Here is a 23,425-nt window from a genome sequence, read left to right as displayed (position 1 = left end):
TTACTGATAAAATTATATAAATAATAGTTACTGTGAATATTTTTACATTATCAGTTGGAATTAAGTAAAATTGATGATGAAAACGGGGCATTATAATTTTAATATAAATATATCAGTATATTTTATTACCTTCATTTCGATTTTGCTTAATTATGTTAACTAGAATGAAAAAAGCATCGATGTTAAATATATTTTTAATATAATAATCTTTTAATTTTCGAATAAAGTAAAAGTCGTCATTGGTTTGTGAGTAAATAAATTCATTTCTTTGGGAAAATATATTTTATAAAATAATTTCGTAAAACGACTGTTTTTGGTCAAAAACAGGAGCTTGCCAAACAAATTATTTTGAATACTTTTTTATTAAATCCCTTATGTCTTTTTTTGGCATAGTTACATACCTGGTGGAAAGTTTTACCGTTACGGTGGGAAATTGCCTCACCATACCAGACCAGACCACATAGATCTTACTTTTAACAGAATTCGTTAGTTAAACAGTTTTACACATATAGATAATATTATACTATTGTTTTGTAGACCACTGTAATTTTTTACTATTATTGTTTAGTATACTAAAGATAGGTCAAAAAAAATCATAAGCCCTATTTAGTGTTTAGTGTTGCCTTTTAAAATGCAATCTTCGCTGGCGGACGGTAATATTAAAATTTTACATCCCTTTTTATATTCATCCGTCTCGGAACATAATTAAAAAAGATACCTAATGAAATATTTCATAACAAAATTTACAGCTTGCGCTTAGTTAATGATGATTTTTCAACCCCCGACCCCCAAAAAGAGGGGTGTTATAAGTTTGACGTGTGTATCTGTGTATCGGTGTATCTGTGTATCTGTCTGTGGCATCGTAGCTCCTAAACTAATGAACCGATTTTCATTTGGTTTTTTCGTTTGAAAGGTGGCTGGCTTGATCGAGAGTGTTCTTAGCTATAATCCAAGAAAATCGGTTCAGCCGTTTGAAAGTTATCAGCTCTTTACTCGTTATTGTACTTCACTTGTCGGGGGTATTATAAATTTTTAATTTGCACTTGTTTGTTTTGGTTGTTAAATTTCGTATCTACCTAATAAATTGATAAGTATTATGTCATGGTAAATAATATATCACTTAATAATAACAACTTCTACAAAATATCATACCTTTAACTCGTATCTACTAAGTAAGAATGAACTCGTAAAGTTATTGAACCTAACTTAGTACCTAATAAACATTATATGGTAAAATCATAAAAGCGTTTACATTTTTTTAAATAATATTAAATTAACTTTAAAGAAATTTTATCTAAAATTACACGTCGTTGAGTGATATTCTCCTTTTTGAAGTCGGTTGAAAATAAACTAAAATATTACATTGTTTTGGTCGTCTTTGAGTGATTTTTTCTTTTTTTGAAGTCGGTTAAAAGTATTTTTACATAAAAAAATTCAAAATAGTTCGCATGCCAGGTGTTTTTCATTATTTTAAAACAAGCATACCGAAATACCTAGTTGTGATTGAATAAAAAAAATTGGAAAGATTTTGATCAGGTAAAAATTTTAAAGTTAAATTTTTCAGATGCTCCAATTATTTTGTATTTGAAATCGAAATTTTTCGAGGAATACCTAGTGCGAGAGTCTCTTGAATTGTTTCTGGTAAAAACGGGTAGGTATAAAATATAAAATAACTATACACTGTGCATGTTATCGATAGTTATCTCAATAATTTTTTTCGTTTAGTTTCCTACCTTTCTGAACACAATATTTTATATATAAGTAACACTCCATAATATTATTGATATCACAATCATAAAAAAATCTAAAAGTCAAAAAAAAAATTTCAAACATCACCTATAACTTGAACTTATATTACACAACAATTAAAATTATTCTTATATTTTTACAAATCATTATTACATAATGACCTTCATTTATAAACAATTTACAGTCAGGAGATCAATAATCAATAATTATATATTATATTAATATCTCAATATGATACAATTCAAAATTTTATAAGGTTTAGTTTTGATTTTGTTAAGCAAAATAGTTTATGATACTTCACTTTATAAGTCAGTACTCAATTTACTACTCGATGAGAACCAATACACCAAAAACCTTTGTGGCCTCAAGGAAACCGCTGTTTTACATAATAATAAACGTAGATTACGACTAAAATCTAAAATGCTGCTAGCTTCATTATCCAGTCATACAGTCTTTAATAAAAGTAACCTGTTAAGTAAAAGTTATATTACTTAAATACATGCAATATAGATATGCTAACGATGAAAATTATTTTGAAAGACCTCTAAATCAGAGTCAGACTCTGCCAAGCATAACTTAAAGTTAAACTCTTAAAGCCATGCATGCAATTACACAGCTTATATGCTGTTTTATGGAAACAGTTTCCGCAATTAAAACACCAAATTAATCTTGGTATATACCCGTGATCTACAATAGAAAAAAGGTTATAAACACAGGATAATAAGGATTATAATAACAGCTAAATGTAGTACCTTACCTTTGAGATTTTAAGAGTACAATAATACGTGCATGGTAAAAAGAAACAACTTTAAGACATGCTGCATGTAATACGAGTTTTTTTTTCTGATAGCTTAAAATGTAAATAAAATCTATGAATTCATAAAAATAGGTGAACTTTTAAATTATATACGCCAGTGGCTATTTTTTAAATCTTTAACATTACCATCTTGTCGTTGTAGCACCTCGGATTTAAGTCGTAACATACGCTGAATAAATTGTACCTATAGAAACGTCTACATATCAGTCTGCAGTGTAAAATTTATTCTAAATGTATTGACTTAGAGTTTAAATTGCTATGTTGGTTCTTCGTTCGCATTACTGTGGTTGCTTCCATTCAGTTTCACACTCAAAGCAGTGTTTGATGATAAACCAGTTGTGGTGAAATCTTCATCTATTGAGTTGAGTTGGGAATAAACCGTTCTTGGGAAAGGCGTTAGATGCTTACGTCTTTTTGATCTTAACTGAAAAGATATAAACTTCGTATATAAATAAGGAAAATGGTCTAAAAAAAAGATTAGAGGGGGTTATACTCGCTAAACGTTTTGTTGGCTGGACAATAAACTTTTTTTTTCTAGTTTGGGATTTACGAATTTATGTAAGAGACGCAAATACATGTAAAGATTGCCGAAAGTAAGTTCTGAATATATGTTTCATCATGCTTTTTTTTCTAGTTTGGGATTTACGAAATTATGTAAGAGACGCAAATACATGTAAAGATTGCTGAAAGTAAGTTCTGAATATATGTTTCATCCTATAATATATAATTCGACGAATATTTATTGAAAACTTTATTAAAGTAGGTACCTAGTACTGATACCTAATAAGTTCACAAAAAAATGTGTAAGCCCGTTTTGTGTGCTTTAACATTTTTTAATGGAATATAAAAGGTCTAAATCCTAAAAAAATATCGGAACTAGTTACTAGAGAGCAAAAATCGTGCATCAGCCCGTAATCTGGCCCTTTTTTAACCCCCGACCCAAAAAGAGGGGCGTTATAAGTTTGACGTGATTATCTGTGTATCTGTCTGTGGCGTCGTAGCTCCTAAACGAATGAACCGATTTTAATTTAGTTTTTTTTTTGTTTGAAAGATGGCTTGATCGAGTGTTCTTAGCTATAATTAAAGAAAATCGGTTCGGCCGTTTGAAAGTTATCAGCTCTTTTCTTGTTGTCTTATACTTAGAGTTTTTTGTGTCGGGGGTTTTTTAAATTTTAAGTTATTAAATTCTGTTTCTAAAATATTGTAGTCCATCCGGACTTTTTGATGACAGAAATAATATGTATTTATCGGCGAAAGATTGAAAACCCCCATTTTGTGTGCTATAACCATTACAACTATTTTCATTGGAATATAGGTACCTACTTCAATTCAGAATTCAGTCCGCCTTTATACCGAATTAAAGCTCTCGCTTCTCGATTAGGTATAAAGTTTTTCAGACGACAAAAAGAATAATAATGCAGAGGTTTTATGTGGAGCGCAAATAAAACTGGGGGATAATTTCTTTGAGAACCCGCCTCTGGCGCTTATATCTTTATGGTTTATTGCGAAACAAAAAACGCGACGTTTTACAAGAGAGATCGTGTATAACAATTTCTGTTTGATAAAACATGCCAAATTTTTTAACCCCCGTCCCAAAAAGAAGGGTGTTATAAGTTTGACGTGTGTATCTGTGTATCTGTCTGTGGCATCGTAGCTCCTAAACTAATGAACCGATTTTAAGAGGGCTCTATCCGTCACACGTTTCCACTCGTTTCATACAATCGTAGTTCCAATTTCATTTGAATACTAAGCAACCTAAGTCCATGAAATTTTGCAGACATATTCTAGAAACTAATATCTATGTCTGTGGTTTTCCAGATTTCTGTTAAAATATTCGGTTTCAAAGTTACGCGGTCTTAAAATTTTCATACAAATCTTGGAGCCCCTGTAATTTTAAAACTACATATTTTTAGAAAAATCTAAAACACCAGAGACACAGATATTAGTTTCTAGAATATGTCTGCAAAATTTCATGGACTTTGCTTGCTTAATAGTCAAATGAAATTGGAACTACGATTGTATGAAACGAGTGGAAACGAGTGACGGAGAGAGCCCTGTTAATTTAGTTTTTTTTGTTTGAAAGGTGACTTGATCGAGAGTGTTCGTAGCTATAATCCAAGAAAATCAGTTCAGCCGTTTGAAAGTTATCAGCTCTTTTCTAGTTACATTAACCTTCACTTGTCAGGGGTGTTATAAATTTTTAATTTACACTTGTTCAATGTAGTTTTATTTTTTTTACTACTGCACGAAGCTAACATTTAAAGAGGTATATACTTAGTTGTATTTAGGTAAGTAAAGAGTAAGTATCCTTTCTATATAATTATTTTATAGATAAGAAAAGAAATGAGAAAAAAGAAGGGAAGACAGACGTGGATATTAAAAAAAAACATATATTCAAAACCTACCCGTTGGATTGTTGTGGTATCTTCATGCTTAATTGAACCAGTCAACTTCAGGGATATTAATTTATTCTAAGCGTTTCAAAAGCACAGATGAACGCCATATTAAAAAATACAAACAGTAAAATACGAAATGAGCATACAAAATGTTCCAAGAATTTTTATAATTGGAGAGTTAGGAAGTAATCAATTGCTTGCCTTGCCAATGCTGTTCACATTTGAAACACAGTGTACAAAAATCTGCCTATTTATGATAGGCTACATAACTGAGCCAAATGTAAAAAAAAAAACACGTCAAATATCCTGAAGGTGTGGATCGCCTATACTACATCCCTGTTTCCTACTGTGTATAGGTATACCTATGTTCAGCTTCAAGGCAAAAGTGAATAGGCATCTTCTAAACAAGCACACTCCAAGCTGGACCTCATCATTGCTTTTTATTACACAATTGTCGTCATCTTGCCATAAAAAAGGAATGTTACATACACTAACCGAAAACGATTTCCCTTAAAGGGGTATTTTCCTCAAATATTAACTGAGCTATCTTTTCCGCGTCCTTGCACAATAAAGACTCACCCTAAGCACTATCGTGGCGACGGATATCGCAACTGTCGCTCCGACACTCAGTAGGATCAATAAATCACGACCTCAGTTTGTGGGGTCTCTTGCATAGTCGTCAAATACTATGCCTATACTATGAAAATAATCCATACTAATATTATAAATGCGAAAGTGTGTCTGTCTGTCTGTCTGCTACGCTTTCACGGCTCAACCGCTGAACCGATTTTAATTAAATTTTGTACAGACTTAGGATACATTCCAGGGAAGGACAAAGGCTACTTTTTATCCTGGAAAAACAAACAGTTCCCGCGGAATTCCTAAATACTCATCCACTTGATCGATTCGTATGAAATTTGGTACCGAGGTAGCTTGCGTCCCTGTAACTGACATAGGCAACTTTTCATCCCGGAAAATCAAATAGTTTCCACGGGATCTTTAAAAACCTAAATCCATGCGGACGAAGTCGCGGGCATTCTCTAGTAAATAATAATTAATCCAACGAGTAGGTAAAACTACTGGATTTTGGACATCAAGTAGGTATGCCATTATCAGGGCTCTCTCCGTCACTTACTTCATACAATCGTAGTCCCAATTTCATTTGAATATTAAGCAATCAAAGTCCATGAAATTTTGCAGACATATTCTAGAAACTAATATCTGTGCCTGTGGTGTTTTAGATTTTTCCAAAAATATGTAGTTTTAAAATTACAGGGGCTCAAAGGTTTGTATGTGAATTTTTAAAACCGCGTAACTTTGAAACCGAATATTTTAACGGGAATCTGGAAAACCACAGGCATAGGTATTAGTTCCCGGAACGTATCTACAAAATTCCATTGAGTATGACTGGTTAGTATTCCAATGAGAGATGAACTACGTTTGTATGGAGCGAGTGACGGAGAGACCTCTCTTAAATCGCTGAGTAAATGCGACCTATACCCCCAAGGCTACTTAAAAACCTGGCTCAGTAAACAATAAAACACCTGAAGTAACAGCAAAACAAAAGGGAACTTTTCTCTTACATTAACTCAGCTTTTTGCTTGCTTGCACAATAAAGACGCACCCTAAGCATTATTATAGCGATGGATATTGCAACTGTTACTCGTACTCGGCAGAATCAATAAAACATGATCTCAGACATTCCGCGAGTCCGTTGCGTTATCAACAAAAATACTGTGCCTAAACTATAAAAATAATAAATAAGTAATCCAACGAGTAGGTAAGTTAGGAATAGCGGACTTTTAGTCTAAGGCTGAGATCTACAGCCTGTATCTGTATAAAGAACACTTTGACTTTGCTCAAACTTAAGACACTGTTTAAACGAGACAGCGTTATACCACTGGCATAAATCTGTCTCGTTTTAACTGAAGCTTAAGTCTTAGTGAAGTCAAAGTCAAAGTTACTGGGCTAGTTAAAAACCTGACTCTACAGGGAATGAAAAAGTAAGTATACAGCAAACTAGCTATCCAACAAAAGGGAACTTTTCTCTTACATTAATTAACTCAGCTATCATTTCCGCGCGCTTGCACAATAAAGACTCACCCTAAACACTATCATAGCGACGGCTAGCACCACAACCGTCGCGCCGACACTGAGTATAATCAATAAATCACGACCCCAGATATTCGTGGGGCCTGTTGGGTTGTCGACAAAAAATGACGCAGTCATACGTGTGCCTATATTGTCTGCTATGCGTCGCTTGCCGGCTGAAGAGCCGTTCAGACAACCACCTGGAAAACGAGTGAAAAGTTAGTGAATTCCGCTTTCTAGTCCATCATCACCATCAACGTATCAACCCCTCGCGGGCTACTACAGAGTGCGGATATCCTCTCAGAATGAGGAGCCTTTAAGGGCATATTCTACCACGCTGACCAAGTGCAGATTGGCAGGCTTCACACACCGCTGAGAACATCATGGAGAACTCTTAAGCACGCAGGTTTCCTCACGATCTTTCCCGGTTACCGTAAAAGAAAGTGATATGGCACGAGCCGGGCCTGCCCGCGAAATTCAAATTTAATTTGGTTTGTCGCAATTTGTAAACTGATACGATAACGTAGGCTTATGGTATTTTAATTGCGACTATGGCAGTATTATCCTCACAGGTTTATAATATAAAAATCTTTACTTGAAAGGGTCCAGTTTAAGAAATTAATTCTAGTATCGACTAATTTGTGAGAATAGTCGATACTAGAATTAAATTTGCATTTCGCGGGCAGGCCCGTCGCTTCCACCTTAACTGCTTGAAACGCATGTAACTCCGAAAAGTTAGAGAGATGTGCCCCAAATCGAACAAAGGAAACCACAAATAGGAGACGGAAGTCTTAATCACTAAGCTACCTCCGCTTTTATGATCCAATCCATTTATTCTTATAAACATCAAAGCATCTTCTACTATCCAATAACTTTTTTGGCCCGACCATGGATTCAAACACCTAACCTGATGATCCCAATAAAATATCACTAAACAGCGAGGCAGTCTATATTAAAAACCTAATATTTGTATTCACTCACCCATATCTCTATCACAATGGCAACAGTCCGTAGATTGATTAGTATATGAAACCATGCCCTCCGTACAACATGGCAAGCACTTGTGATTCACTCTGAAATATATAAAAAAAACATTAAAACCGTGAGACTCCAGTCATTGAGGCTAAAACGTTTCTCTCTTTAGAAGATTTTATAATACCGCTTGAAAGAGAACAATAATATCTGCAGACCAAGCACAATCACTGTGGCAACCATAGATAAATTATGCCATCTTTGTGAATAGATAGTCTCATACAAAATCTGACAGAAAAACTGTCGCTTCGTACTAAATCGCACAAATCATATCATCATCTTAAAGGTACTTACTAATATTATAAATGCGAAAGTATTGATGTTGGTTTGTCCTTCAATCACGCTGCAACGGACCAATGGATCGGCGTGTTTTTTTTTTTGGTTAAGAAGACAGTGATACGGATATTTATACGGATCCGTCAAAATACGAATCGAATGAGTGCACAAGTGTATGTACGTTTTGTATGACGGCCATTTCAAATCATATTTTTTTCAAAAACGAATACGAATTGTATACGAATGAGTGCACAAGCGCCCTAAATCCACGCGGGCGAAGTCGCGGGAATCAACTAGTGACAAATATGTAAATATGTGCCTAGTCATGGTTGTGTGGATATTTTCGCGGACATTTTATGAATTCGTTTTCTTGTATTTTGTTATCAAAGGTTTTCTCGCGTGTTTTTTACTGACAAAGCGTTGCAAATATCGCGAGAAAGATGTGCTAGAGCTGCAGATATTACGAAAATATGTCAATGATTTAAAATGCTATGAATGAATGATACGTTTAAAATTTTAATATCTCATTTCTGCTTAAATTATGTAATTAATAAATTCAACGAAATCGTTTCGTACATTATTCATGAAACATATTAAAATCTTCAATGAATTGAAATGTATTTATTTATTTATCCCTTTTGTAACTGTAATATAACTAAAAATTATTGGAAACGTATTTAGACGAATGAAGCTTTAGAGGCCTTAAAAGTGTAAGCTTTCAAATTAATTAAGGATCCCCTATTAGGAACCAAAAAACGTGACACTGAAATTACGTCATTCTGCTATTATGGAGATGTTGACATTATGGTGTTTTCTGACTATACATAATTACAATTTCACCCACGCACAAGTTATGCAAGTTAACTTGAAAAGCTAAGTATACACTTGGGCGTCAAAAGCCATTTATCATCTTCTTTCGTATATCAAGCTAAGAGTATGAAGATTAAGTACGTGCATCTTCTAGTTTCTTACCTGTCTAAACGTAAAGGATGAGCGCAAGTTACACAACTAGTAGGTCCGGACCCCGAGCAGGACCTGCAGGAATCATGACATGGACGGCAAGTCCTCGTTCTAGGCTCATAATACTGCGAGCTAAGGCACTCCACACATAAACCACTTTCCAGAGAAAAATGCGGTGGGCACGACGTACACCGCTGAGGACCGGCGCCGTGGCAGTCCTGGCAATAATGGTGACATCTCCGACAACTGTCACCCCATGTAAAAAAGTTCTGTGGACACTCCGGTCTACATTCTCCAGCTGCTAACCTCCAATCTGGAGGACAAGATGCGCATTGATCTCTCCTTGGACCAGTACAAGTCTCACAGGATAAGTAGCATTTCGAACAAATCCCTTCATCAGGGTAGTATCCTGACGCACAAGTCGCGCGACACGTCCCCGATTGCAACCTCAAAGAAACAGCGCAAGACGTACAGTTCAATCTTGACACACAGTTCGTACAAGTGTGCGGACATTGGGCACAACTACCCGCAGTTTGGTAATACCCTTGTCCACATTCCGCTACGCACCTAAAACGAAACTTTTGTTAGTCGAATTCTCGACACGGGTATATAAGGGTAAAGGGTTCGCCTTAATAAAGAGCCCTCACCTCGATCCCTGCAATAACAACGGGCTTGAACAAGATAAACAGTTCCACTCATTGGATCCGCTACATTTCTCGCAAGTGGAATGACAGTTTTTGCAACGTCCTCCTTCGTAATATTCGTCTGTAAACAAAAAGTTTTTTAAACAAAGGGCTGTGACGGCGAGGCGTAAAAGCTTCGGTATGTTAAATTGACATTTTTCAACCCTGGTTCGCGTTTGTATAGAAATGCTTTGTGCTGCTTTGTGTCGCATTTCATACTGTTTCTTGCAAAATGTGAAAGAGATTTTATCATAACGTAATTCTAGGACTGTCGGTTGCTGTTTTAAACTTAATTTTAATTTTTAATTTAATGTTATACAAATCATTTAATCATTTTATTAATTTCTGCTTACTATTAAATTACAGTAACTATGGATACGAACAGTTACATTACTTAACTCAATTTATTTTCTAGGAACTCAATGTTTTCCAATTCGAAAATAACAAAAGCAGTGCAAATAAAGTTAGCGTATATACTCACTAGCATCACATTTTTCATTCCCGTCCGGCTGACAATTTCCTCTTTTATCCAAAATCCATTTCTCTTGGCAAACAGAACACACTGAATATGTGCAAATTGAACATCCAATCGGGCACCTAAAAACGACATAAACATTTTTCTTTCAAAATGGTAACTGCTGGCAATAAGACAAGGATAAATCTGGGTTAGTACTTACGGTATACATTCTCTTTTTTGCACGTCCGCGTAAGTCCCGGTGGGGCATTTAGATACACAACGACCCTTGAATCCATAATCTCCGATTCGACATGAAACGCATCCTGTTTCACTTGGCCCGTTACACGATTCGCAAGATTCATGGCATTTTACACAACCTGATTCATCTTCTTGAAATGTACCAGGTGGGCACATGGCTAAACATGATCCGTTATACAGAACATAGCTATGGGCACAAGAAGAACACATATCCGCTTTTTCTGAACATGTGTAACAGTGTTCTGCGCAAGGAAAACATGCATTTGCATCTTGATCTTCATAGTATCCATCAGGACATTGTTGTAAACACACAGCTAAATCGACAACAAGAAGGTGAGCAGGAGCACATGTTAGACAAGAATCTTGTCCAGCCCCAGCGCAAGTCTCACAAGATTCATGGCATGGCCAACAAACTCCGCCTTGATTAACAAAACTCCTCGGTGGACATTTGGAAACGCAAGAATTGTCTAAGCGATAATGTTTGCAAGCCACACACTGGGTCGGTCCTTTTCCATAACAACCCTGAGAATCGCACTCTGGATCACATAACCTTTGGACTTGCTTATCATTCGCGTCGGCCAAAACATTTTTCCTCTGAGCCGATGGAATATTTTTTTGATAACTACGTCTATCTGAAATGCCCAGCTCGATTTCATTGAGAAACTGGGAATATTCCGAAGCATCGTATACATCGTTAATATGATAAGGCTTCTCCTGTTGTTGAGCGTTATTGGAGTTGTAATAACTTTTATTTCGCAATCGTATTGGATCCGTGGCAGTACCGTAGAAAATAAGCTGCCATTTTTTCAATACTCCCGGCTGGGTAACGTGATTATTTCCCGCGTTTATTATTTGAAGTGTCCATCGTCCCTCCGCATTTTCGCCCCAAAAATGTACACTTAGGAATGGCCAATCGTCGAAGTTGGAACTAGTGGCATCGTGCGTCCTTTCCAACAAAAGGGTCGATGTAGTACCCATCGGTGACGTAAGCAGTATCCGTAAATTTCCTCTAGGAAAAAAACTCAGTGAAATTTTACATTGAACATGTTCCAAAAATCTGACCTCGTTCATCGTACCACTACAGCCATTTACGTCCATGTGAACGGATAGCGAATAGCCAAAGGAAATTTCGATCGACCTGTCCTCGTTTATTTCTTGAGACTTACAAATGTGTTGCGGCGGTACATTTATCCATTGTTCGGCCAGGGAAACCATTTGACCAGCGTCCATGAGTCCGTATCCAAATTTATGACTTACTTTTCGCTTCACGCCATTAACGATCCACCCTCTCTCTTTATCTAACGGCTGTGACCTGGAAGTCATTACAATGAGATGTTGCATGTCCCTCCACGTTAGTAACGAGTTCGCTTCTAATGCCAGAGCACAGATTCCTGCTGCTAGGGGTGCCGACGCCGATGTGCCCGTGTGGTCGACTGTACAAATATGGTCCGGCCGCAACAATACATCCATGTCAACAGTCGCTACGCTTTTATCTCTACCAGGAGTACCCGAACTATAAGTCGAAGCTAGAGTAGAGGAACATTCTTCTAAATACCAAGGCTTATAACCTCCTTGAGTAGCACTAGAAATCGATATAGTAAATATGCTATTCGCATAGCCATCACAGTTGCAGGAATCGGTGTGCCTCCCGCCGTTTCCCGATGCCCATATAAAAATAGACCCTTTCCCTCCTCTGCCATTAGTTACGCCGTTTATAAAGGCCCTGGAACAAAAAAGCTGTTTTTAATGAGCTCGCCGGCAGCCATCTCTTTTAATAGTATTTAGACAATACCTTCTAGCTAAGGGGCCAGGTCCGTCGACAGTTTTCCCGTCGTCCTCGGGTCCCCAGGAAGCGCTATAGATGTCTATGTGGTGTGTATTGAAGCCGAGCGCTTTAGCTTCCACTGCGTCGTTAACTAGGCCATCCAGCATTCTAATGCCTCCTATGCTGGCATTGTACGCGATGCCTACGCCGCAGTATTTGTTGTAGGCGACCGCAGCGACTTCGCCCGCGCATCGGGTGCCATGTTTATTATCTCCATTATCCTGCGGCGTCGGGTCTGTATCGTTTCCGTTTATGTCCGTGGATGCTGCTGGATCCTAAACAATATTACATGAAAATAAATAAATATTTTCAAAGAAACACCGTTTAGATGTTTATATTTTGAAGCACCTTGATCCTTATTAAATATTATTTATTTGCCATTACTAAAAAAATAGAATAAGGCAGGAACTTATAAGTACACGACAGGTCGAGATGGCAATCAAGGTTAGAGGCGGGGGGACGCCCCGCACACCCGCTCGTCATCTGCGCTATCCCGCATCGGGTTAACGCGGGGTTTGTGCGGGTTTTTGCCATGTCGACCTGTCGCACACTATACCCATATATCAACTGATACGAGTGTAGTTGGTAGTGGTAGTACTTATACAAAGTTTTATTAAATTAATGTCTTTTTTTTTAATAATATATTTTGTTTGTCTTTTATTTATTTATGAAATAACTTTAAGTTTTCACGTAAGTGTTTTTTTTTTAATTTATCGTGCATTTTACTTTTTAGGGTTAGAAGGGTGTCAATGGGATCCTATTACTAAGCCTCTCTTGTCCGTCTGTTTGTCCGTCCGTCCATTCATTTATCCATATAGTACTGTAAGTACTGTGTATGTCATTAATCGATAGATGGAGAGTTGAAATTTCCATAGGTAGTTATTAGTAATTCTATTGCCGCTATATTTTACGCAAATGAAAAAAACATAATAAGTACATAGTGTTATAAATCTAATTGTACAATGGTACGAAAACCCTTCGTGTTTTTTATAACTCTACATTAATAATTTTTGTTTTATTTTTTTGGTGTGAAACATCTACGATTTTATGTTTTTTTTACTATAACAATAACTCATGATAGTTCACATTCGGTATGAAAATCCACATTCAGAATTTCAACTATATCAATATTTATGAACGAAATATAAATTTTTCTGATGGAGGCTCGGGTAACGGGGTTTTATTTATTTTTATCTCCACAATAATAAAAAGTAAAGTAAAACAAGGATGTAGCGTGAAACAAAGTTCTTTATTGTAAGGAATTTTTTATTTCACTCGTACCAAATATTCCTTTCACTTAGTTCCTTGGCAAAGGAATTTCATTTTCTATGCTAAAAACTCCTTGAAAATGTTAAAAAATCAACTTTTATAATAATAATTGAAGAGAGCAGTAATCACACTAATATTATAAAGGAGAAAGTTTGTATGGGTGTGTGTGTGTGTGTGTGTGTGTGTGTGTGTGTGTATGTTTGTTACTCCTTCACGCAAAAACTACTCGACGGATTGGGCTGAAATTTAGAATGGAGATAGATTATACCCTGGATTAACACATAGGCTACTTTTTATCCCGGAAAATCAAAGAGCTCCCACGGGAATTTTAAAAAACCTACATCCACGCGAACGAAGTCGCGGGCATCAGCTAGTAAGCAATGTACCTTAACTAAGCATACCTAAATAAATTTTAAAAATGCATACCTACCATCAATTCTAAAAAGTTACGGAGGTTTCCTTTTTCTTAATACTTCGACAGATTTAAACACAGATGGTTTATTAGTTTCATGAAATCACTTTAATATCAATTTAACAAATTGATATTAAAGTGGCTCTCTCCATCACTTACTCCATACAATCGCAGTGCCAATTTCATTTGAATATTAAGCAACCAAAGTCCATGAAATTTTGCAGACATATTCTAGAAACTAATATCTGTGCCTGTGGTGTTTTAGATTTTTAAGACCGCGTAACTTTGAAACCGAATATTTTAACAGAAATCTGGAAAACCACAGGCATAGATATTAGTTTCATGGACTTTGGTTGCTTAATATTTAAATGAAATTGGAACTACGTTTGTATGGAACGAGTGACAGAGAGACCCCTCTTAAGTGAACCGTTACTCTAATAATGTTCGTAAGTCGTAACCCAATCGTTACCCCTTTCAAATACAAATAGCTATGAAACAAACAATAGCCAGACATAATAATCTTAGATTGTAATAGATATTGAAACCACAAATGTATGTAAAAGGCAATGTAACTTAAGTACTAAGGAGTAAGGGGGAGCAATAACCCAACCCGAGAACTTAGTACGAAACAACGAAGAAGCCACTGTGTTGGCTATGTTTAGGCATGATCACACGAACGACAAATATGTCGCTAGACAAAATGTAGCTTATCAATAGTTACAAGTTACATTTTTAAAAACATGTTGCAAATACATTTTAGTAAGTGAGACCCGTGCTCCGTAGTGAGCCGACGATGGGTTTATCATGATGATGATGATATTATTATATATATATATATATATATATATATATATATATATATATATATATATATATGTATAATGTAGTAAGTTTATATTTCTAATTTCTGCATCCTAATGTATGTGTTAAACCATAATGAAAAGCAACATAACGACTGATAATATCTATATCGACAGTGTCTCCTTGCATTTCAAAAACATACTGTCGTCCTGACAAGAAGTCAAAAAGTTTCGAGACCTAAAGTCGCTAGTGTGGTCGTATACAGTTCTGTAAATCTTACGCTAACTATACTATAAAATGGGTTTTCTCTTTCAGAAGCTGTAGTAATTCGTAACAAAAATTTCTCATAGGCGGCCCTTACACAGTCAGTTTAGATCGCGATCAAGTAACTCTCATCGCGATCACAGATTGATGGATTGCGCTACAACATTACACGTTCAATCTCGATTTCGTCAGTCCATGTTATCCTACGCCGCGTGAACACGTGTTATCATGGATTTACATGAGGTTAACGCTGTAGTATCTTTTGTCTTAGCCCTAACTTTGAAGAAGAGGATTCGTAGAAGGCGCTGGTTTAACAGTGGTTACAGAAAAGAGAAGTGTATATACTCATTTAAATCTTCTTAAAGAAATACAACTAACTGCTGAAGAAGATGATTACAAAAACTACTTCAGGATGGATGAAAATCTTTAAACGGGTTACTACACATGATAACTCCATATAATAAAACTGACTGACGCGATCCTGCGTTTACACGTTCAATCTTGATCACGATCAGTGGATCGCGATCTTGATTTCGAAATATCCAGATATTTTGTGATCAGATGCATCAATCCGTCAATCTACTCCGTACATTATCAATCTGGATGGCGATCATTGATTTAGATCGCGGATCGCGATCTAAATTGACTGTGTAAGGGCTGCCTTAAACTTTGTGCTCTGCAATAAGAGAGCTTTTTACAACTTTTCATTTGAGATAGTGAAATTTTTGAATTCGTAAATACTTGAACGTTCTTTTTGTCAGACACTTAAGCCCGTATTCACAATCATTACTATGAGGTCTCACAGTCACCAATCAGATGACTGTGTCACGTCAATTTACAATGACTGATTTTTTAAAGAATCACGACTAACATTGCCCTTTCCCCTCCAACTAAGCGTAAAGCTTGTGCTAGGAGTGGGTACGACAATAGTGCAACGGGTGGGGTTTGAATCGTCGACCTTTCGGGTTTCAGTCCGCTCCGATAACCGTTGAGCTATTGAAGCTATAGTTCGTCGTAATTAATGTTCAAAGATAACATACGTAATTCTGCAGCAGATCCGGGTGGTTAGGCTGTATCCCGTCGTCCAGTATGGTGATAACGACGCCTTTCCCCGTATAGCCTTTCCTCCACGCCTGTCCCACGTTCATGTCTAGCCCGTCCGCAGCCCCACCGTTCTGAAAAACAATCTTAATTAGCTACACTTGCTAGGAATTAAATATTTGTGGGCTCTTATCCCCCCCCCTTTTTGCCCCCCCCCCCCCCCCCACCCACCCATCGCCACTTCGGTATCGCAACCGGGCCGTTGTGTTGGTTACTCTGGGGTTTCTCCCTCCAAACATTAGTCCAGTCTAGTCCAGACTATCTTCTTCTCTTCTAATAGACTATATCCAGATATCTAAGGGTTGACGATGACGAAAGATTTATGATCTCTAGGATAAATCTCCCTATCCTCATTTATCCCTAGTCCTGGTTTACTATCTTATCCATACTAATATTATAATAATGCGAAAGTGTCTGCCTGTCAGTCTGTCTGCTAGCTTTTCACGACCCCAACAGTTTAATCGATTTTGATATTTGGTACAGATTTAGCTTACATCCTATCTAATGGCTACAGGCTAAATCCACGCGGATGAAGTCGCGGGCATCATCTAGTTATGTCATAAATTATTCTACTAAGAGGTACCTGATGAAAACACTTACCAAATACCACTGCTCTTTGAACAGGGGGTCTGGAAACGATGGGGCACTGGATTGCCGCAAGACATGCCGCGGGTCGTGGTCCCGTTTAGTTCTCCTTAGCTCTGTTTGCTGCATCACCCATCTTACCTAGAACAAACACAATGCTGAGCCGAATTTACGCAAACCTGCCTTTACACGGCACATTTCTAGGGGGTGAAGACCTATCAAGTAATACACAAGATGTAAGTATAAATTTAAAACAGCACTGGAACCCGACTACTACCCGCGATCTGTCTATAGATAGCGATAGATATAGTAAATTTGTTTTTCTGTCGCTCGGTGCATTTTACTATATTTATATTTTTAATTTTAATTTTTTCCTCTTTCATTTGATATCCCACTCGATACAATCCATACTAATATTATAAATGCGAAAGTGTGTCTGTCTGTCTGTCTGTCTGCTACGCTTTCACGGCTCAACCGCTGAACCGATTTTAACGAAATTTTGTACAGACTTAGAATAAATTCCGGGGAAGGACATAGGCTACTATTTATCCCGGAAAAACAAACAGTTCCCGCGGGATTCCTAAAGACTCATCCGCTCGACCGATTTGTATGAAATTTGGTATCGAGGTAGCTTGCGTCCCTGTAATTGACATAAGCAACTTTTTATGCCGGAAAATCAAACAGTTCCCAAGGGATCTTTAAAAACCTAAATCCATACGAACGAAGTCGCGGGCATCCTCTAGTATGATAATAATTTTGGAAACCCCCTACTTTTTTGGATATAACATCCATCAGGTCGGTTTGTTTCGTATAAAATGTAGCCTATGTCACCCAGACCATAATAACGAATAGATTGACACCTCATTCATCAAAATCGGCTCAGTAGTTTAGGTGCGGGAACTGTGTCGTGTAAGTGAGCTACGGACTTAAGGTTACTATTTATGTCACAAAATCAAAGACATCCCACGGGACTTTTAAGAACCGAAACTTACTATGGCAGGCATATCTAGTAGAATTTAAACTACGTTTCTCCAATAATATATCTTATATTCCTTCCCTAACTAACCGTGAAGTTTAACACTCAATAGCACTTAAAGTCAGTAATATGCTTATACTATAGTATAAGTTGTTTAGTTGTTTCAAAGACTTCCGCTTCCTACTGTAATGTAAATAGCCTTAATATGCAGCTGCAATCGCAAAAGCCCCGATTTGCATAAATACTCGATTGGAAGTGAATCGATAAGAGCAATATTGCGGAACTTATGCACCGTATGAAGTTTAGTAGTTCATTTAACTGATATGAATAAAACAACTACGCCTTTTCTTTAAAAAAAAAGATATATAGAAGGTTTAAATTTTAATGTTTAAGTTATCGTGAGTTATTTCCATCACATCACAATTCACTTGGCTGAAATTAAGAACGGAGATAGATAATATCCTGGATTAGCACATAGGCTACTTTTTATCCCGGAAAATCAAAGAGTTCCCACGGGATTTCAAAAAACCTAAATCCACGCGGACGAAGTCGCGGGCGTCAGCTAGTAATGTAATAAAATAACAGTTTCTATTTATCTAAATTATTATTAATTTAAATCAATGATTCAGGCTATATAATAATTATAATAAAATTCGAAACTAGTAGGACTCGACGGGCTAAATCACATGAGTCTAGTCGTTCATTAGTTCATTAAATAATTATATAATAAACTAATGAACTAACTATATCTATCATAATAGATATAGTTTAAACGATAAAATAAGCACTCAAAGTTAAATAAAATTAACCGTATAGTCAAAACTAGAACAACTCAATTAGGAACTAAACTTATCGAACGTAGTACATAAATATACAATAGCTTCTCCTGTGTGTAGTAACCAGTAAAAAGTTAGTTCGCAACTGGAATGGTGTACTATATTTTCTATGTTTAATGTACAGATGCACTATTTTATCTATTTGATGTGTTTCGACTCACGTGACTTTGGAAACTATCGCTTTTTGTGCGGAAATGAAAGAGGTACATTTGATTGTATGCATGAATTACTGAACTCAAATCTATAGGTACATACAGGATGTACCCAGAAAGCTAGCAACAACTTAGCGTTATTATTATACTACCTTAACACAATCCAATGCTAACCATTGGTCTTATGATGTAGTTTTAGTAATTTAATTTATTTTTCAAACCCGCATTGTATAGCGTGCAAAACTCGGGTCAATGCCCCACCTACGACGCGGCATTGACTTCGAGTGACCTATTTAAGGAATGTTCGTTAACCTCTAGCCTCAGTCAGATGTTTAATTTGCAATATATTGTGAACTTTTAAAAAATACAGGTTTTTCAAATTTTTTTCGTAGCATTTTTATAGTATCTTATCAGTAATCATCAGTACTGTCACTTGTCTTCGTTTTTGCTAGCTTTCTTGTTACACCCTGTATAAAAAGACTTGTCCTTACTGACTGACTGACAAATCAATGTACAGCTTAAACCACTGGGGTTACAAACTTAAAATTTTGTAAGTAGGTTTCTTTCCTGCTGTAAGCACCCTAAGAAAAGATTTCTGAAAATTCCATCCCTAAGGGGCTTAAGTAGTAGAAAAAATTATAATATTTAAGTCGGTCATTCTATGAGCTATATTCATGGAATTTTTTTTATAGGCTTTCAGTTAAAAATGGAGGACTACGTATTTCAGGATTTTTGAAATTCTATCCCCTCACTCATTTTCAAAAAGTCTTCTAAATAAAGATGGGGCGGGCCCGCTAGTTTACTATATTTACACTGTTGTATTGTGTTATTTTGAGAACTGTCAATTAATTTTGTTTTTTTTCTATTACTAACAACTAGGTAACTACTTATAAGCATAGAAAGACCTAGAAAGACATGCCATTTCAAAGGCTATCTAGGTTCTGGTTAGCCTGTCGAAAGACTTGTGTCTCCGTCAGACTACAAGAAACAGTCATGGACTAAAAATTCTACCATAGAAACATTCACACTGCATTCTTGCCATTTGAGCTGCCTCACTCGTCAAAACAAGCGATGCAATCAGCAAAAGATGTACCAAACACGATGTGGGCGATGAATAAGGTAATATAAATAATAATAGGTCAAATTAGAGGCCGATACAAATACTATTTTTAACCCTACACGACTATATACACATCAAAGGCGGTATAATATGCGTACTCGGCTTCACATCGATATCGAACGTTGTTCATCGAAGGCTTGATAGTTAGTTCTTTGTAAATAAATGTCTATAAAATAGTACAAAACCAGTGTTCTGTGAATATCCTTGAAAGATACCTTCGTCCAGCAGTAGACGTTTATGGTTGAGACGTGGAAGACGAGAGATAGAAAAGACTCTTAAACGGACCACTCGTTCACTCAATCAACAGCTGATAATAATTCACAAATTTGTATTTCCCCGATAAAATTCGCCAGCGGCGGCATCACTTCGCAAATCATCTATTATTTGTTAAATTCGGAAGATTTATTCAAATGAAATTATCCCGAAGTCCTGATAAATCGAGTTTTTCCCCATTGTCGAAGCCGTTGGCATACAACGTTGAACGATTTACTTATTTGATTGTAATATTTGAGAAGTATAGTAGCCAATTGGGCGAACAATGCCCCTAAAAACTAGCAATAAATAAAAATTACATTCGTGATATTTAAAGACAGTAGATGAATCTGTTTGAATGTACTATTTGGGAACGTATAGTAGCCAATTGGGCAAACAATTGCCCCTAAAAATTAACAACAGGTAAAAATGACTTTACTGATATTTTAAGACAGTACAGTAAAGGTCGTAGCCCACTTACGCGATACCGCTGCAACATAGCTCCTGCACAATATCACCTGTACAACTAGCAGGCTATTCGCTGTGCCCGCGCTTACAGCTAGCAGGCTTACTCGCTACCCCCACGCCTACATCTAGCAGCCAGCTGGTGGTGCGAGCGGGTGGGGCTGCCGACCTCCCTTCACCCACGTACGCATGCTGACCATTAGCACGTTTTAAGCGAGCAGCTGATGCCTTGCCCACAGCGCGCAGGCCGCTTTCTTGAAGTGTGCGGTACGCAAGACGTAAACTATTAAGTGGCAAGGTTGCGGCAAGCTCGCTTACCGCGCGCTGTCTGCTGTTTTGTGTTGTTGCTGTAAAGTACATTTCCAGAGCACGATACTATAAGAATAAGAGTAAAAAATAATACTACTAACTAATAATACTAAAAGAATAATACTAAGAATGCTTAACTTTGGTTGAGTGGAAGTGGAGTCGTGTAAGTCGGTTACTACCTTAAGTAGCAAAAACAAATAATATAAGGTTTATTAATATTCAGATGATGCCCGCTACTTGTCCGCGTGGGTATCAGTCTCGCATTTATAAATGCAAGTGTGTTCGTTTGTCCCTCAATCCCGCCATGGTTTTTTTAAAGACCTGGAGAGTGAAATACCTAGACCAATTTTTATCCTAGAAAATTAAAGAGTTCCTATGGGATTTTGGAAAACTTAAATCCGTACGGACGAAGTCGCAAACATCAGCTATTTGTTCATATTAAATATATTAAACCAAAACAACTAGGGTTAAGAGAAACTCTACCAAGTACTTTATACTATTAAAATTAAATTTAAAGTCTAATAAATATTATAGAACTAGAGACCACTAAAGTTTTTCTAGCGACTACAGCTCTGGTTTAAACTTTCTCAATACAGTTCTCAGATTTAATAAAAGTAAATTGAAAATATTCTGTATACAAGCTTTTTGAAATAGATTAAACTAGGGCATGGCGAAACACTATCCAGAATATTTGAAAATGAAAATTCCTCTTGTATTATTTACAATGCATAACCTGCAAAAACCTTCAATTACGTGTTGATGTAAAAATCCGGCCAAGTGCGAGTGGGGCTTGTACAAAAAGAGTTTCGTACCATCGGCCTTAGTTAAGTAAGTAAGACAAAAAATTCCGGCTCCTTTTCAATATTATATGGAAAGTAATTTAATTGAATTTCTAATTTAACATTCGGTTTTGGGTCGCCAAGTGCGAGTCAGACTCGCGCACTGAGTTTTTCCAACATTTTGCACAATAAATCAAAAACTATTTATACATAAAAATAAATAGAAATCTGTTTTAGGATGTACAGGTAAAGCCCTTTCATATGATACCCCATTTGGTATAGTTATCTTATTTTGAAAATTGAAACACATGTTAATTTTTTTTTTAATGATGTAACCACAAATTCGCGGTTTTCAGATTTATTCCTGTACTTGTGCTATAAGACCTACCTACTTACCAAATTTCATGATTCTAGGTCAACTGGAAGTACCCTATAGGTTTCTTGACAGACACGACGGACGGACGGACGGACGGACAGACAGACAGACAGACAGACAACAAAGTGATCCTATAAGGGTTCCGTTTTTCCTTTTGAGGTTCGGAACCCTAAAAACTGGCCAAGTGCGAGTTTGACTTAATTTAAAAATGGATAATACTAATTTCAGGTTTCAGGTTTGTAACTCATTTAGTCTATAAGCTAGACACGCGGAAAATAAGACAGACAGCTGAGTGACATTAATAGGGCTCCGGTTTTACCCTTTGGGTACGAAACCCTAATAACATTTCACCGCACATCTAAACCACGCCACAATGAAAACATACCGAAGCCCGATATGTATGTAGGGTACACGTTTCTGTTTTTAATGACACGACTGCCCAAAAAAAGGAGTGTAATATTTTCAGAGTTTATGTATGTATGTATGTCAGTTTCTTTGTTCCACCATAACCTCTAAATGCCCGAACAGATTTGGATGTATGGGGTATCCATAAAATTCTTAGATCATCCCGAGTGAAACTGGTTATAAATTCGAAACAAGATAAAGTTGAAAACTAAAACCCGACTGCGATCGTCTTAATGAACGCTGAAATATTATAGTAAAATTGGTTTTCTGTCGCTTGGTATATTTTAATATTTATGAACTCAAAATTTTCTCCTCTTTCATTTGACACCCCACTCGATACAATAGCAAAAAAAATTTTTGGAGACCCCCTTTTTTTCGTGTAATATCCGTTAGGTCTATTTTTTTCGTATAAAATGTAGCCTATGTCACCCGGACCTTTACAACGAATTGATTGACACCTCACTCATCAAAATCGGCCTAGTAGCTTAGGCGCTACGATGGACCTCACAGAATCTGGATAATACACACATACATACATACATACATACATAGGCTGCTAAAATCATAACCCTTCCTTTTGGCTTTTCCGCAGTCGGGTAAAAAAAACTGCGCTAGATAGGTCGTCGAAATCGCCTTATCGCTAACAGATCAAAGGACTCGCTCGTAATATCCCAAAAAGCTTCAATAACGTCTTCGTCCAGTAATAATATTTTACAACTTTGAGCTGTAAACATTTATTAGGTACTTATTTTCGGGCGTCGCGCTATAAAAAACGAAAC

General features: G+C 36.6%; 1 protein-coding gene across 1 annotated transcript in view; it reads right to left on the bottom strand.

Moving 5' to 3' along the window:
• Positions 1 to 988: 988 nt before the first annotated feature.
• LOC123874468 (furin-like protease 2) overlaps positions 989 to 23,425 on the bottom strand; it is a 54,326-nt gene continuing 31,889 nt past the window's right edge. The window contains exons 3-12 of the mRNA XM_045919853.1: positions 16,992 to 17,117; positions 16,331 to 16,465; positions 12,512 to 12,819; positions 10,682 to 12,442; positions 10,486 to 10,601; positions 9,969 to 10,086; positions 9,334 to 9,888; positions 8,035 to 8,126; positions 7,066 to 7,253; positions 989 to 2,990 (exon numbers count right to left, since the gene is read on the bottom strand). Coding sequence (XP_045775809.1) covers positions 2,823 to 2,990; positions 7,066 to 7,253; positions 8,035 to 8,126; positions 9,334 to 9,888; positions 9,969 to 10,086; positions 10,486 to 10,601; positions 10,682 to 12,442; positions 12,512 to 12,819; positions 16,331 to 16,465; positions 16,992 to 17,117 — 3,567 coding nt within the window. The 3' untranslated portion in view covers positions 989 to 2,822. The remainder of the gene's footprint in view (positions 2,991 to 7,065; positions 7,254 to 8,034; positions 8,127 to 9,333; positions 9,889 to 9,968; positions 10,087 to 10,485; positions 10,602 to 10,681; positions 12,443 to 12,511; positions 12,820 to 16,330; positions 16,466 to 16,991; positions 17,118 to 23,425) is intronic.

Source organism: Maniola jurtina, chromosome 18 (assembly GCF_905333055.1).
Source record: "Maniola jurtina chromosome 18, ilManJurt1.1, whole genome shotgun sequence".
Classification (NCBI taxonomy): domain Eukaryota; kingdom Metazoa; phylum Arthropoda; class Insecta; order Lepidoptera; family Nymphalidae; genus Maniola; species Maniola jurtina.
The sequence above is the reverse complement of the archived record's forward strand: the minus strand, read 5'-3'. Positions and strand labels throughout refer to the sequence as shown.